Below are 15,817 nucleotides of genomic sequence, written 5' to 3' on the forward strand. Positions count from 1 at the left end.
GCGTGTTCGGGTGAGAAGAAACTGCCTTGTCCATTACACTATCGTGGTGGCTCCTTAACTGACGTTCTAAAATTTCACATTTGAACATACTTTTTTAAAGGGCGATAAATCAATTGCGGTATTCGTAGTGAGAACGCTGTTTAAATCATATTATTCTGGTGTATCTTGGGCATTCAAAAAATCTTTAAGGGCAATAAAAAATTCTTTTTAATGGCTACTGCCGCAATCACACTGCAACATTTAGCCGTTTTCACTACATCTAGATAGATGTACAAGTTTAGTTACACCTGCCGGGAATGTAGTACGACACGGTCGATTCAATTTCTCTTTTATGGTCATTCTAGTTTTATAGTTTTAAAGTTGATATGAAAATTTAGTATTTTGTCAAACTAATAACATGTAGAGACAAGTACAAGTACTTCTAAACGTCGTAAGAAGTGAAAAGGACTTCATTTTGAGAAAAGTCAAGACTGGAAATTTTTCGTTTCATCGTGATCAATTCAAGGGTATTAACTCGCATGGTTTACAATTTTTAACTGTGAATTCCAACTGATTCTGTGGATATTTTTATGGCAGTTTGGGGCATAATCCAGTAAGTGATGAGGCGTTCACAAATCTTTTTCTGAAAGGAGGAGTTTGTATTATACTCCATGTTTGGTGTTAAATATACTTACCATGTCAAACTGATGCAAACTAGGCCTATTGGTTTGCTCTGCTTGGCCAAATTTCGCGCGGCTAACAGTGAAAAGACGGGCCCACCCGCTCTCAGCCAATCAAACGCCTCTAAAAACTAGAAGCGCTTAATCATTCCGTGGCCATGAACAAAAATGCCCCATGAGAACCACGGCGGAGACGCGGGGACGGACGGGCGGGCATTCGAGTTTGACATGGTAAGTATATTTAACACCAAACATGGAGTATAATACAAACTCCTCCTTTTGGTGTCATATACTGTACCATGTCAAACTGATGCAGAATTTAAAGCAAATGGAGGAGGGCAACGCCTACTGGTTCATATGGGGAGCCCTTGTAACTGAGACGGCAGTGTTAGCCGCGACAAAGGAAATCCCCTTGGAACCGTCAGCCCTGGTCATACAGAAATTCCTGAGGTAGAAGTTGATGAAGGGATTCTCAGACCGCCAGAAGGCTGCCTCCAAGACATGCTGCGTTGGCACTGAGTGCTGGAAAGCAGCCGAAGTAGCTATGGCCCGCACTTCGTGTGCTCTGGGATGAAGACAGCTGATATCCCTGTGTGCATGAGAGTAGGCTCTACGAATGACTTGGGAAACCTGGCGGGAAATGGTGCCTGCAGCGATGTCTTTCTTGTAATTCTCATTGAGGGAGATGAGCAGACACCTCTGAGAAGAACGCCTATGGCGAGACCTATCCCAATAATATTTGAGACACCGAACAGGACAGGTGCCTATCCTCATCATCTTGGGCAAGAATATCAGACAAAGGTCTGACCCTCGGAGAGGGGGAAGGAACCTCAGGGTCTTGGTTCTTAGCCAGAAACTCTGGAAGGAAACGAAGAGTGATGGAACCATCTCTGTGGAAGGCCAGATCTTGTGGCATTCCACTAAGACCATGCAGCTCACTTCTACGACTGCCTGTGGCCAGCCACAGAAGGAAAGTGGTCTTGAGGGTGAGGATGTCAAAAGGAATAGTCCCCAATGGTAGGAAGGGCTGTTTTCGAATGAAATCCAGCACCAGGAACAAGTCCCAGAGGGGCACTCTTCTGGGGTCTCTAGCTTCCTTCAGAGGGGCACCCCTAGCCACCTCTCTGAGCAGGCAATCCGCTTCAAAGGCGGAACCACCTAGCTGTTTGCATTGTGGTACAGAAGGCAGACCTGTACCCTCGCACAGAACTAGCAGACAGGATGAACCGAGGAGCAGAGAGCCAGAAAGTTGGCCAGCTGCATGCTCGTAAGGTTCGTAGGGGTAATGCCCTGAGCTGTACACCACCGCAACCATTTCTTCCAGCGAAAGTCATACAAAGTCTCCGTTCCCTGCCTCCTTGCTCTGGTGACTATGGAGAGGAGGTCAGAGGAGGCACACCCCTGGGTCAGCACAGCCGACACAGAGGCTGACCGAGGGGTCGAGGACTTCAATGGTGATGCTGACAGTTCCGACCGCACAGCAGCCATGCGTGCTGGTGGAGCAGTTGAGGATTGGAATGCGGAGTGCCCGAGCGAGGCTGCCTCAGCAGATGAGATTTGGTTTCAAGTTCCAGGGGTGGGAACATGTGTCAGGGACTGAAGGTCCGGAAACCAGGTCTGGGCTGGCCATTTCGGCGCAATGAGGATCGGCTGCGGGTGTTCCAATCTGTCTTTCTGTATCACCTTGGACAGAATTGGAAAGGGAGGAAACGCGGAGGCAATCAGACTGCTCCAATCTAGAGAGAGAGCATCCACTGCCCACGCTTCTGGGTCGGCAAACGAAGAGACGGAAGTGGGAAGTCTCTTGTTGAACAAGGTCCACCATCGGCCGAAACCACTGTTCCCACACTCCCTGAAGGCTGTCCTTGTCCAGGGTGCACTCTGTGCGTATGACACTCTTGGACCTGCTAAGAGCATCTGCCAAGAAGTTGGTTTTTCCTGCTCAGTGTCTCGCTGAAAATGCAATGCCCTTGCTGTGGCACCAACGGAGGAGAGCCTCAGTCCGCATGGAGAGGTCTGCCGAGTGCGCTCCCCCCATTTGTTCACATAACATGCGACCGTCGTCTTGTCCGTGAACAAGCGGATGGTCTTGCCAGTGGCCTCCCCCATGAAGTGCAGGAGAGTCCTGCGAACTGCCTCCAGTTCCAGAACATTGATGTGGCACAGGCGCTCCTCCGGGGACCAAGTCCCTGCTGCATAGAGTGAGTCCATGTGGGCTCCCCAGCCCAGGGAGGAGGCGTCTGTGAAGAGTGCCACCTGAAGAGTAGGTGGGGCTAAGGGCACCCCCTGTGTCCAAAGGGGGGTGATTAACCACTCTGATGTCACCTCGAGGAACCACTCGCCCAGACATATCTGGGTATCCCATGGCTGAGTGCTCTGGGACCGGCGTAACCTCAGTGCCCTCTGGAGAGGGCACTTGAGAACCCTGTCCAGGGGAATGAGAGGTGCCGTGGACTCCATCATGCCCAAGAGGGAAGAAAGTGTCTGCGCTGTATCTTGGGAGGAGTGGCGCCAGTGGCTGAGGAGGCCTGCCAGACGGTCCCAGTGATCTGGCGCCAGAGAGACTATCATAGACCGCGTGTCGAATCTCATCCCTAAGAAGTCGAAGGACTGACGTGGGGACAGATCGCATATCTGCTGGTCCATGAGGAAGCCCAGTTGGGAGCAAAGGTCTAGAAGTCTGGCCGTATGACTCAGGCACAGGGCCTGCGACTGGGCCAGGATAAGCAAGTCGTCCAGGTACAGACAGAGACAAATGGATTCCGAGCGGACGATGGACACCAATTCCCGCACCACCTTGGTAGACAGGAAAGGGGCAAGGGACAGACCAAATGGGAGGGCCGGGAACTGGAACCCCTTGTCCCTCCACACGAACCTCAGGTACCGACAGGATGCCAAATGGATGAGTATATGAAAATAAGCATCTTCCAGATCGATAGAGGTAGGCCAATCACCTTGTTGGATGGTCTCCCGAATCTGTGCCTGTGTGTCCATCTTGAATTTGATTTTGGGGAGGAATTTGTTGAGGGGGGACAAGTCCAAAACTGGTCTCCACCCTCCCGAGACCTTTGGAATCACCAACAACCAGCCGTAAAAACCGGGGCCCGGGTCCAAGAGTTGAGATATAGCCCCATGAGGAGTGGGTGCGATATCTCTTTTTCTAGGACGCTCTCCTGCTCCGTCGAGCTGGGCACCTAAGGAGGAGGAGTGGATCTTAGAGGGGGGAGGTCCTCCACCCAAGACAGCATGTACCCCGACTCTAGCACTGACATAATCCCGTCGTTGAGTCCCAGAGCACACCACTGATGTGCATGCCGGGACAAGTTTCCTACTTGGAGGGGCTGAACGACTGGCGGTGCTGAATCGGGGCCCAGTCATTGGGGGTGCTGCCTTCTGGCCTTGGGCATGGCCGGTCGGCTTGGACGGACCTAAGGTGGTTTATTCCTCTGCCACTGATTCAGCACACGCTGCCTTGACAGGTGGCGTGGTATATGGAGGGGCCCTGGTGGCCGGTCTCTTCAATGGCATAGAACCCTGGAGCCCATGAGAGGTGTGGGCCAAATATGAGGCCACCTCCCTGTTTGTCTCTGCCCTGTGGCTGACAAAATGGGGCGGGAACTGGCCGAAGAGGGAGTGCTGCTGTGCTGGGATGGACCGCAGGGCAGCCCTCTCCTCCACAGGAATGTTAGAGAGGCTGAAAATGGCATCACGCCGCGCTAGCACAGTATTGAAGTGAAGGCTGGTAGCTGTGTCCGCAGCTGCCGTGAGACCAGATGCTACCCTATTGCCAAAAGCGTGTAACCTCTAGTCGGTGAAGAGGCCCGGCGGGACAGAGGAAGGAGACCCCTTGTCCTGAGTAACCGGACACTGTTCCCACAGCTCATTGGCCCTGTGAAGGAACGTGTCGAAGGTGTACGCCGTGGAAACCTCGAGGGGGCAGCGGCGGGCCAATTTGTCCCACTCTGCTAACGTTTTAAAGGATAGGTTAGCTGAAGTGGGGAAGGTGGTGCACTGTGAGACCAACATCCTGTCCTGTGCGGAGGGCTCTGCTCCGCTGTAGGCAGGGTGGTCCTGTGTGTACCAGGACCACACCCCTCCCTTGGAGGAATCTTTAAGAAACTTTCCCGGGGAAAAGTCGCCCGGGGCAGAGAGGGACTCCCTGCCTGGAGGAGGGATGGAAGCAGCACCCCTGACAGTGCGGGCTGACTTATTAAGCCATACCTGCACCATTTCTGGCACTGAGTTGCCTTGTGGTTCTTGAGTTAGAGTCACATGGCGTAAGGAGGGTCAAGGGTAACAAAGTAGCCTGAGGGACTGATTCGGCATACGTGACCCTATTGGGGAGGGTCAGTTCGAGCTCGGCAAAGTCCGAGTTTGGTTCAGGCTGGTCCCTAGGGAGGCACGGGCTCAATCTGTCCCCCCTGGGATGTGGGCGAAGAGTGCTCATCTGCTTGTTCGTCCTCATCCGAAGACAGGGGCTCCCACTCTTGTTCGCAGTCCATCCCCTGCTGGGTGCCATCCCAAGTGGATGTACCCACTGGGGCGTCCTGTGAGCTGTGGTCAGCCCAGCGGGATGAGCTGGGACGATCCCGAGCCGGGACCATGGCCGCCACTGTTATGTCCTTGACACCTGAAGCGGGTGGGGAGCGTGTGGACCGTAGGTCCAACCATGCTTGGGATGGTGGGTGCCACACCTTTTCAGAGAGGGCGTCCCTGGATGCAAGAGTGACCCACGAGTGCTGTGTGGGGACAAACACCCACTCATCTCACTGTAGGACCGAGGGCTGGGCAGGTGGGGACTGCCGGCTCCGCCGGGCCGAGTAGGGCCCCTGGGCAGCCGTCAGTCCTGACAAGGAGGCCGTTGTGACCGTGGAGGTCGCCTGTGGGTTGACAGAGGCCTGATTTGTGGACAGAGTGGCAATATTGGTCGAGGAGCTCGACCTGACCGACAAGAAGTCGATCCCACTTGTCGGGCCTGTGTGTGTCACCCTGTGAGATGTGCTGGGTTGGGTCCGGTGGGGAGCGGACAAGGGGCTGGCCCTTTGTGCTCCCGGCAACCCAGTGTGCACCCTAGGTGCGCCCCAGTACGGGTAGAATGGGGGTAACTACCCGTGGGCACCAGCCATACTGTGACCCGAACCCCAAGGGTCACTGGTGCGTTGACCTCCATGAAGGGAACAACCTGGCCAAGTCGGAGGGAGGTCAGGTCCGACTTGGGTGTCAGTCCCGCCCGAAGACGAGCGGGCTGACTGCCCGGAACCGCCTGACACGCACGGGCCTCCCCCAGCAGGGGAGACCGGCCGGATAGCGGGAAGACCTGCAGAGCAGGTTGCCACGCGCCCCGAATCCCCTCCCGTGGGGAGACTGGGGTGGCTTGGCCCGGGGTGGGCAAAGTAGAGATCCCCCCCCGGAACCAAATTTTTCTCCCCCCCCAAAAGGAGGTGGGGGAGGGGGGTCGACAGAGGAGGGAGGAGGGGGAACAACAATGGGGCACGTGAGGGCCGTCTCCGAGTGGGGACCCGGGTAATGGCCGGGCGCGGCCTCCCCTTGGGAGTCCGCGCCTAGCTGCGAGTCCCCACAGCACGGAGATGACTTGCCATTCACCCTTCTCCCTGCCTCGCGCTGGGACACCTCGGGAGGCGACGCTCGTACCTCTTTCCCCCCGGTCCCCTTCATGACCGTTTTACTGGTACGAAAGTCGCCTCCGCGATCAGCGTCTAACGACGCATCGCCGCGGTCCGTATCGGGAGGAATCATGAGCTCCGGGCCTGGGAGAGTCTCTTACCGAGTCTCAATCCCAGCATCATGATCCCCTGCCTTCGTGGTATGGCACACGAGGCATGGAACCCGCGCTTAGGCACCCAGCGAAAATCCGACCCCCAACAGAGAAAGGAAAGACAGGATCGACTTAAAGGCAGAAAAAATCGAACGAATCGAGGGTGCCAAGTCGAATCGAGTACACAGAATGTAAGAATACAATAAACACAAGCCGCATGCAACAAAATAAGGCCAAAAGGATACGCTGAACAGCCGAAAAAAGCGTAAGACGAGACAGAGCGTAAACCTGACAAGATGGCGTGGAGAGCCTTGGCCAAAGGAATGATTAAGCGCTTATAGTTTTTAGAGGCGTTTGATTGGCTGAGAGCGGGTGGGCCCGTCTTTTCACTGTTAGCCGCGCGAAATTTGGCCAAGCAGAGCAAACCAATAGGCCTAGTTTGCATCAGTTTGACATGGTACAGTATATGACACCAAATAAATATTTAACGGTCTCCTTCTCCAACTTTCCATCACATGTTATCGTGTATTGTCCATTGAATATACGACTGAACGGGCAGGTCAACAACTTGAAACAAAATGGCGTCATTCGCGTTCGTGAAGAATATGAGCACACACTTTGAATGTGTATAAATATGTGTACGCAATTGATTTTTGCTCATGACCTTCAGGGCTCAGCCAACGGATCTGTAAAGTCCACTCGTCGTATTGATTTTAGTATTTTCCGAAAAAGATCACTTGGGCGAATGAACATAGTGAAAGCCATGTACACTGAGAGTAAAACGCACAAGCTTTTTATGTACTGAGTATAATTTCAAAATGTAATGTTTAAGATGAGAAAGATCAGTTTAAAGCAAATTAAGTCCCCTAGCATTAATTACACAGTAATTTCCCTTTTTTACTATCTGCACCAAAACGTTTGCAAAAAAAATAAAACTTCCATGTTTAGCAAAAGAAGTTCCCGTTTGAACAAAAAATGGTAATAATGACTGCTCTTGTTGTTGGGTCAGAATATCAGGTCAAAGTGCCAAGTTTAGAGAATACAAAAAATATAAATATAACAGTAAATGCAGTTTGCATATAATTTGGCTTCTTTTTTTTCTTTTTTTGTGCCCATCCCAGAGGTGCAATATTGTTTTAAATAAGATGACTGGAAAGAACTGAATTTTTCCTATTTTTATGCCTAATTTGGTGTCAACTGACAAAGTATTTGCAGAGAAAACGTCAATGTTAAAGTTTACCGCGGACACACAGACACAGACACACACACACACACACACACACACACAGACAATCGAACACCGGGTTAAAACATAGACTCACTTTGTTTACACAAGTGAGTCAAAAAATTGAAATAAAAAAAATCAGCATTCCCAGTGACTATAGATACAGACTCATGAAGGCCGTTAACTCACTTCTAAAAATTATCATGTTCGTGTGTGTGTCAACTATGAGCTGAGAGACTGTGATGTGACTGATGAGCCTTTAAAATCACAAATAATTTCCAAACAGACTGATAATTAATCAATTTGTACTGAACTGAATTGAATTAATTGTTTTCATGACATAATACACAGTGATTTTCATGAAGTTATATCATTGATTTTCATGAAGTTATATCATTGACAGATTGGGGATATGGATGTCCATACACAATCATGCATGCATGGGATATATGCATATCTCCTCTTCTTCTCCCTTAACTCTTAAGAGTCACTGGGGCACAGGAGAACTGTTCACAAGATTCTTCCAGGTGTGTCGACTGTCAAAACCTGGGTCTTTGCAAATGGTTTTCCCATCCATTCTAAAATGTCAGTCAATCATTTTTTTCTCCTTATCCTTCCCTCAACAGTTCCTTGGAGGATTGTTTTAGCAAGGCCCTGGCAAGCCAGCACTTGTTCATTGGTAATATCATCAGCATATCTAATGTTTAGTATCTTGTGATAATACTTCATTCCCATGGATTGAATTCTACCCAAATCAGCTGTGAAGGTCCATGTCTCACATGCAGACAGGAAGATGGAATTATCCAGTGCATGCAGGAGTCTTATCTTGTGCTTCAAGGAAATGTTATCCCTCCATATACACATTTAGTCTGGACAGAGTTGACTTTCTCTTTGCTACCCTTGAGAGGGTTCTGGTTTGGATCTTTCATTGTTAATAAAGAATCCTAGAAGACAAAGACAGCACAAGGAATGGGTTTCCACCAACAAGCTCCACTGGCAAGAAAGGAACAAGAAGAAAGAGAAGCTGAATACAAGCAAAACAAGAACAGCAAAAGCAAGGGCACAGGATGAGTACAACCAAGCCAACAAAGAGGTGAAGAAGAGCATCAAGAAGGATAAAAATGATCACATCAACAACTTGGCCAAACAAGCAGAAACAGCAGCAGGGCAAGACAACTTGAAAGATCTGTACATGCTGACTAAGAATTAGCAGGCAAGTTCCATATCAGATAAGCCAGTAACAGACAAGCAGGGAAACCGACTCACTACAATGGAAGACCAACTGAGAAGATGGACTGACCACTTTAGGAAAGTACTAAACCGATTTGCTCCAAATGAGTCACCAGATAATCCACCAGCAGAGACAGTACTGCCAATCAACTATGACAAACCTAGCAAAACTGAGATAAAGAAAGCCATCCTGACACTGAAGAACGGCAAAGCAACAGGACGAGATGGAATTCCAGCAGAGGCAATCAGGGCTGACTTGAAGACTGCCATAGATATAATCCACAGCCTCCTCACCAAGATCTGTGAGGATGAGCAAATTCCAGAAGAATGGAAAGAGGAAGTTACTGTCAAGTTACCAAAAAAGGGAGACCTCACCAACTGTGATAACTGTAGATGAATCATGCTCCTTTCTGGTACCTGGTAAAGTTCTGAACAGAATCCTACAAGAGAGAATGAAAGAAGCAGTAGACCCCTTGCTCTGAGATCAGCAGGCAGGCTTCCGACACAATAGATCTTTTACAGACCAGACTGCCACACTGCACATCATTGTTGAGCAGTCGCTGGAAAGTGGAATGGAACTCTCCCCTATATATGAACTTCACAGATTATGACACTGTAGATAGAGAGACCCTGTGGAAATTGCTGAGGCACTATGGAGTCCTGGAGAAGATCATCACCCTGAATCAAAATGCCTACCAAGGGATGGTTTGCAAGGTTTTACACAGATGTCAGAGAGTTTTGAGGTCCAGACTGGAGTCTGGCAGGGATGTCTCCTATAGCCCTTCTTGTTCCTCCTTGTCACTGGCTGAATCATGAAGACCAAAACAACAGGAAGGAACAACACCATACAATGGACCCTCTGGACACAACTGGACGATCTGGACTTTGTGGATGATCTGGAACTCCTGTCGCATAACCACAGCCAGATACAGGACAAGACAACCAAGCTAGAAACCACATCCCATGGGGTAGGGATAAAGATAAACAGCAAGACACTTTCTTCATCTTCGGATATCCATTTTGCCTGTGAGCATTTAAGTACACCTTCCATCTTATTACTTCTAAATTCAGCAAGTTCTGCTTTACAGATTTCTTAACATTAATTTTCTGTATAATTTCTTTTACCTACCTTTTCCAAATTTTTATTTCAAATTGCAGTTTTTCTTCATTTTCTGTGTCACTGCACTATAGATCACATACAATATATTTCAGACCTAATTTTAATAAGAAACACCTCTAGAAAACTGTAAATTGGGTTTTGATTTCATTTCTGCTATACACCAGACCTTCATATTCATGAACAACTTTTTCAATTTCAGTATTGATTTCCTGCATCCAATCAAAATTTTAAAGCAGGAAACTATTCAACTTCCAGGAATCATTTATTTTCTACATCTTTATTAACAGCAAGCTTGAATGTACTATATATTATTATATGGACTACAAGGTGCTTTGTACTGCAAGGTGCATCCCCGCATGGAAAATAAGATTTTAACAATACATGAGGCAAAGCACTGAGGCACATGTAAAAAATATCCAACAAAAGCAAAAAAAAAAAGATCAAAAGCAAAAAAGATCAACATTCGAACAATCAAAACAAACTTCATTTGTGGAGACAAGATCAAGAGAGATTAGAATGACATCATCCACAATTTCACTATCAGTATGCAGGCAAGCATGAATTTTTTTTTTCTCTCTTCAGAATTGTCTGCTGGCTTGTCGGCTCCGTCAATCTGTGCCTTCTTGATTATGTTCTTGATCGTTTTTTTGGGGGGGAGAAACTTGTTGCCAGACTGATAAAACCAACTGGCAGACTTCATACAGTGATGCTCAGCAAAGTCTCAGTTTTTGTGAAAGAATGGTCACCTTCAGACATCCAGTGGCGGGAACTTCGTATGTTCCACCTGTTATTGCTGGAATGGAGTTCAAACATTTGACAGCTTCCTTGACCTGTTCTATGATGTGTGTTCACATACCGTCCATTAACAGTACTGCCTTCATCGATGAAAAAACCTCAACACGATACCAGTCTAACTTAAAACTTTGGAAGGATTTCAGCTGCACATTAGATGCACCATATTACATGGTGCATGGAATGGGTTGAAGTCGGGGGAGGAAAGTATCTCCTTAAAGTCCATAAAATATGGTAATCATTGAATAGTCTGTGTTATATTTGTATTTGATGTCTGTTTCTGGTGTACATCGAACCATATTTTCATAAGAAAAAAAATCTATGCCATGTAAATCTACAATGTAAATCAAAATCTTTCTATGTGTCAAATCTTGATTAAACATCATTTTTCAACCATGGTGTTGCAGAACTTACCATGCCAGAGGCATCAGCGTTTGCCCCCTCTGCCAGTAAAGCATCCACTATTTCAATGTATCCCTTACGGCATGCCCAGATTAGTGGTGTGGTCCCATACTGCACAGTCAGCAGCAGCATCATGTGTTAAACTACTGTCCAGACAATCAAAAGTAAGACCGACTGATATTATCTACCAACTTAAACCATTAAAAATGTACACCTAAAATGACAATAAAATGTAAAATTACACTGAATCATAATAATAATCTACATCTGTATAAGACAAGACACAAACTCATTAGAAATATTCACAAAACACACACCTCTCCCACCTCACTCTCATACATACTCACGCACACACACAAGTAATTGAATGAATGAACCAATTCAGTTGGAAAAGAGGGTATTTGATGAGGTAAAGTTCCCACATCAATTTGCCTTTTGTACTGAACTTCTTTCAGACCATCAGAATGTATTTTTCTTATTTTTAAAAAAAGCAGCAAAATTAAGAATCTGACATGTTCTCACACACATACACCCTTACACATGCAAAAATATGACATGCAAACACATACACTCCCAAACAAGTCACTGAGCTTGTGATCAGGTGCACCACTCACAAACAACATGCTTATAAAAATATGCAGACTACTACTGCATACATGTGCACTCACGCGCACTCACGCGCACACGCGCGCGCACGCACACACACACACACACACACACACACACAGCAACCATCTAATAACACATCCAGTGAATAGACAAACTGAAGATCTCCCGCACACAAGCAAAACATAAAAGAGAATGACTGACCTTATCAGCAGTGTTGACTTTGGCCCCTTTACTGATCAGCATTTGTACAATCTCTGTATGTCCTCGGCCTGATGCCCAGGCCAAAGAGGTCATGTGGTGCTGTCAGCATACAGACAGAATAATTCATAAATTACCTACCTCAGTTTTTGAACATGTAACCACATCCACCAACCCTTAAAAAACTTCAGTGAATTCCATTTTGCAGTAAAATTATTTATCACTAATGCAGAGTTTAGGTTTAGTTCAGGACACCATGGGTCATTTGACTGGTTCACCACAAAATCAATAGTTCAGTCTGAAAATTAATGGAACAGGAAAAACAACCCCTTATTCCCTCCCCTATCAGTCATCCTAAACCCCCAGAGTTTGTTATCAAATTTACTTTGATTTGTATTCCTGCTGTTTATTCTTTTTGTCATCCTGAGCTTTTGTCTCTGTTATGGGAGATTTTCTTTTAACATTGAAGATGGGAAACATCGTTCATCACTAATGCGCCATGAACGTCAACATCCGATTGTGCATGCGCAAAGATGCTGCTCTGTGAAGCGAGCTGCAGCAGAAAACACTTTACATTTCGATTGACCACATTCGAGCTTGCCTTCTTGGTTTGTCTTTTAATTAATTTTCATTCACCTCTATCAATTTATGAGTGCCAGCTGGGCACTCTTGACAGAATATCTGCATGCCTGAGCCAACTTTTCGTAGCATTTGCACCCAGGCACCCACTAAATTCGAACCCTGAAAAAGGTTGCTTCCAAGACATTCTTACATGGAAATTTGACCAAACTGCAAGCAAACAAAATATCTAATTTCTGAAAAAGAAGCAATACTAACAAAGGAATTATTCTATTGTCGCCAAAAGTGTGTATACTTAAAGCAAACAAATTCTGTACCTAATACCACTAATACAAGTTGATTCGTCTGTGTTAAATGCATGTTTTACACATTGTTTTTTATATTGAACAATGCATTTGAGTATGTTTTACAAACAAATGCATTATATAAATTAGAATATGATTCTTATTACAATTAAAAAGGACTTCTCACATCTGCTTTGGCATTGGCCATGGCCCCTCTGTCCAGCAGCTCTTGCACCACCATGATGCGTCCTTTGTAGCTGGCCCACATCAGGGACGTCCACCCACACTGGGACAGTCAGAGAACACCAATTACTGACAATTACATCACACTGATGACACAGGTTTTCATACAAAAATAACGCATGGGCATATTACACAGCAAGATACAGAAGAGACCATCAGAAAAACAAAGAGGAACAGGGCAACAATCTTAATTTTATCTCCGAACTACATCAACTTAAAACTCTTTTGAATGGAGATCCTGATCTCCAAAACAAACATATTTATATTCAAAACTGTTCATCAGTTCAATTCTGATTCAAACAGATTTTAACTTTATAAATATTTACGAAGCACAGGTACAACATGATTCTGTTTGGTAAATCTGTGTTGGGTGTCCTAATAACATTCTATCCTTGAATGACCTAATGTTCAAAGTTCAATGGATTGGCTAATGCCTGATTAGCCCCCCCTGTTTCCCGCTTTTCTAAAATTTCTTTCTTCTAAGATTTCTTTCTTTCTAATTTGTTCTCTTCATTCATGTTTCTCCTTCATCAATCGATACCTATGGATACTATAAATTTAATTTCATGCTGATATTGTAATAGCATTATCTTATTTATTTTTTCATTTCCTGTTTATTAATGTTTTCTTTTCAATATTATTCATAATATGGTTCATCAGCCGTCATGCTAAAACTGTTGTGTAACACGTGAGCACAGTATAAGCTTTAAGCTTGTTGATGCTCTTTTGTCTTTGCTTGTATTGTAATAATATGTACTGTCAAACAATTAAGCCTTTCACTTCCAACCGCAAATATATCCGTGATTTAGGGGTAAACACAAAATCAGGTGTCCAGCCACTTGTTTGCATATGCTTACCTCCCTTGCAAAGGGTGACTGCCTTGAGTTTTCGAAGCAATTTCTTGGTTTTTACTCAATTCCGATGTTTTTTGTTTTGTTTTTTGCGTTTTATAAAGCGAAAATCTGTTGAGCGTGTCTACATGGCTGCCAGAACATACAGTACAGAAGAGGTGGCAAAAATTCTGTTTCATTTTCCACAAAACTTTTCTGCACAATGTTGACAATAGCAACTATGAAAACATGACAGAAAACGAAAGTAATGTTGCTGTTGATCAACTGAAGTGATTCTGGTTATTCTGACTATGATTACATGCTACAAGGTACATCAACAGGAAGAGGGTGGGTCGTGTCATAAGTGGTTATAGAAAATATCCAATATTTTAGTAGGCAGGTCCGGCCAAATTTTCAAATTCATAGCAGGCCTCATATCTGCAAGCATGAAAGAGTACAATGAAGTAAGAAGCCACACCACATTTCAAAGCAATATCTAAAATAATTTTTGAGATACTGAGTTTTGAATTTTCAAAGAAATTGGCGATATCAGCAAATCTCACAAAATGGCATTTTGGAACCTGTGTAGAATTGTAACTAATACATTCTCATGATCAATACTCTTCATATATGATCTGTATAGTACACAAAATACCTCAGATATTTTTCAGTTGGCTGTTAATGTTACTGGCTGAATGCCAGTGTCATAAATTCTGCGGAAAATGCTTATTTTCTGTATGTCCAATCCTGCAGTTTTGATGGTAGTGTTATTAAAATGACTGAAACTCAAAAACTATTGCAGCTACATAAACATTCATCTTAAGATATTTTCAAGTTCAGCAAAGACTGTAGACTTACAAGACAGCAATTAATCATGAATCTTGATAAATGACAGCTTCTGATATGATTAGAGGAAAAAGAAAAATTTTTAAAGCTTTATTCAGGACAACAGGGTATAACGTGGTCCATAAATACTAAAAATGATTATCCTTTTAAGATATTCTTCAGGTTTTTTTTCCCAACATGAATTCAAAATCAATATGTATGCATCACTTTATGAAACTGTTTTCTTGTTTATACTTCATATTAACTATTAATCAACACAGCTGATCGTACCAGTTCTAAGTACAGACATCCAGCTAAACAAATGCATGGTCTGTATCTCTCTCCTCATTCAAGTAACCGCAAACATTTGAAATTCAGAAGCACGAAAGTGCATAAAATCTTTTAGTTTTATTTGTTTCTTTAATACTCTGTGCTGAAGATAATGTCTCCACCTTTTCTTCAAGCATGTCCACCTGCTGTACAATAAAATTACAATGAAAGTCTGGCACTAAGAAATAAAGACAATGCTCTATCACATCTACCACCAGCAGGTAGCACGCACACACACGCATGCACGCATGCACACACACACACACAAACACGTGTCCATGTATGTGCACACACACAAAAAAACCAATAAAAGCATGCACGCACATGAGCATGCACACACACGCGCGCACACACACACACACAAATTTTCATATGTACACAAACACATTAAGGCACACACAAACTATTCATGTAGTATGCATAAAAGGATACATATAATGGTGAGATACACACTCACTGACACAAACGTACGTACCCCCACCCCACAACACTAGCCCGGTTTGAAATTATAATTCTACATTTTGTTATTGAGAACACAAAACATGAACACATTATTAGTGGACAGGAAATGAACCGGCATCTTGTAAGCATACACATCATTCATACATATTACTTTGAACCTAATATAACAAGAGAGGCAAGGCCTTCAAGACTCACTTGTGATACACTTTTAAAAAAATCCAAGCTTTTTATGTATTGAGTATAATTTCAAGAT

General features: G+C 45.1%; 1 protein-coding gene across 1 annotated transcript in view; it reads right to left on the reverse strand.

Annotated features, from left to right (window-relative positions):
* LOC143283808 (kinase D-interacting substrate of 220 kDa B-like) overlaps window positions 1-15,817 on the reverse strand; it is a 175,216-nt gene that overhangs the window by 146,918 nt on the left and 12,481 nt on the right. Inside the window, exons 5-7 of the mRNA XM_076590179.1 lie at window positions 13,062-13,160; window positions 12,015-12,113; window positions 11,217-11,315 (exon numbers count right to left, since the gene is read on the reverse strand). Coding sequence (XP_076446294.1) covers window positions 11,217-11,315; window positions 12,015-12,113; window positions 13,062-13,160 — 297 coding nt within the window. The remainder of the gene's footprint in view (window positions 1-11,216; window positions 11,316-12,014; window positions 12,114-13,061; window positions 13,161-15,817) is intronic.

Source organism: Babylonia areolata, chromosome 7, assembly GCF_041734735.1.
Source record: "Babylonia areolata isolate BAREFJ2019XMU chromosome 7, ASM4173473v1, whole genome shotgun sequence".
In the NCBI taxonomy this organism is placed as follows: domain Eukaryota; kingdom Metazoa; phylum Mollusca; class Gastropoda; order Neogastropoda; family Buccinidae; genus Babylonia; species Babylonia areolata.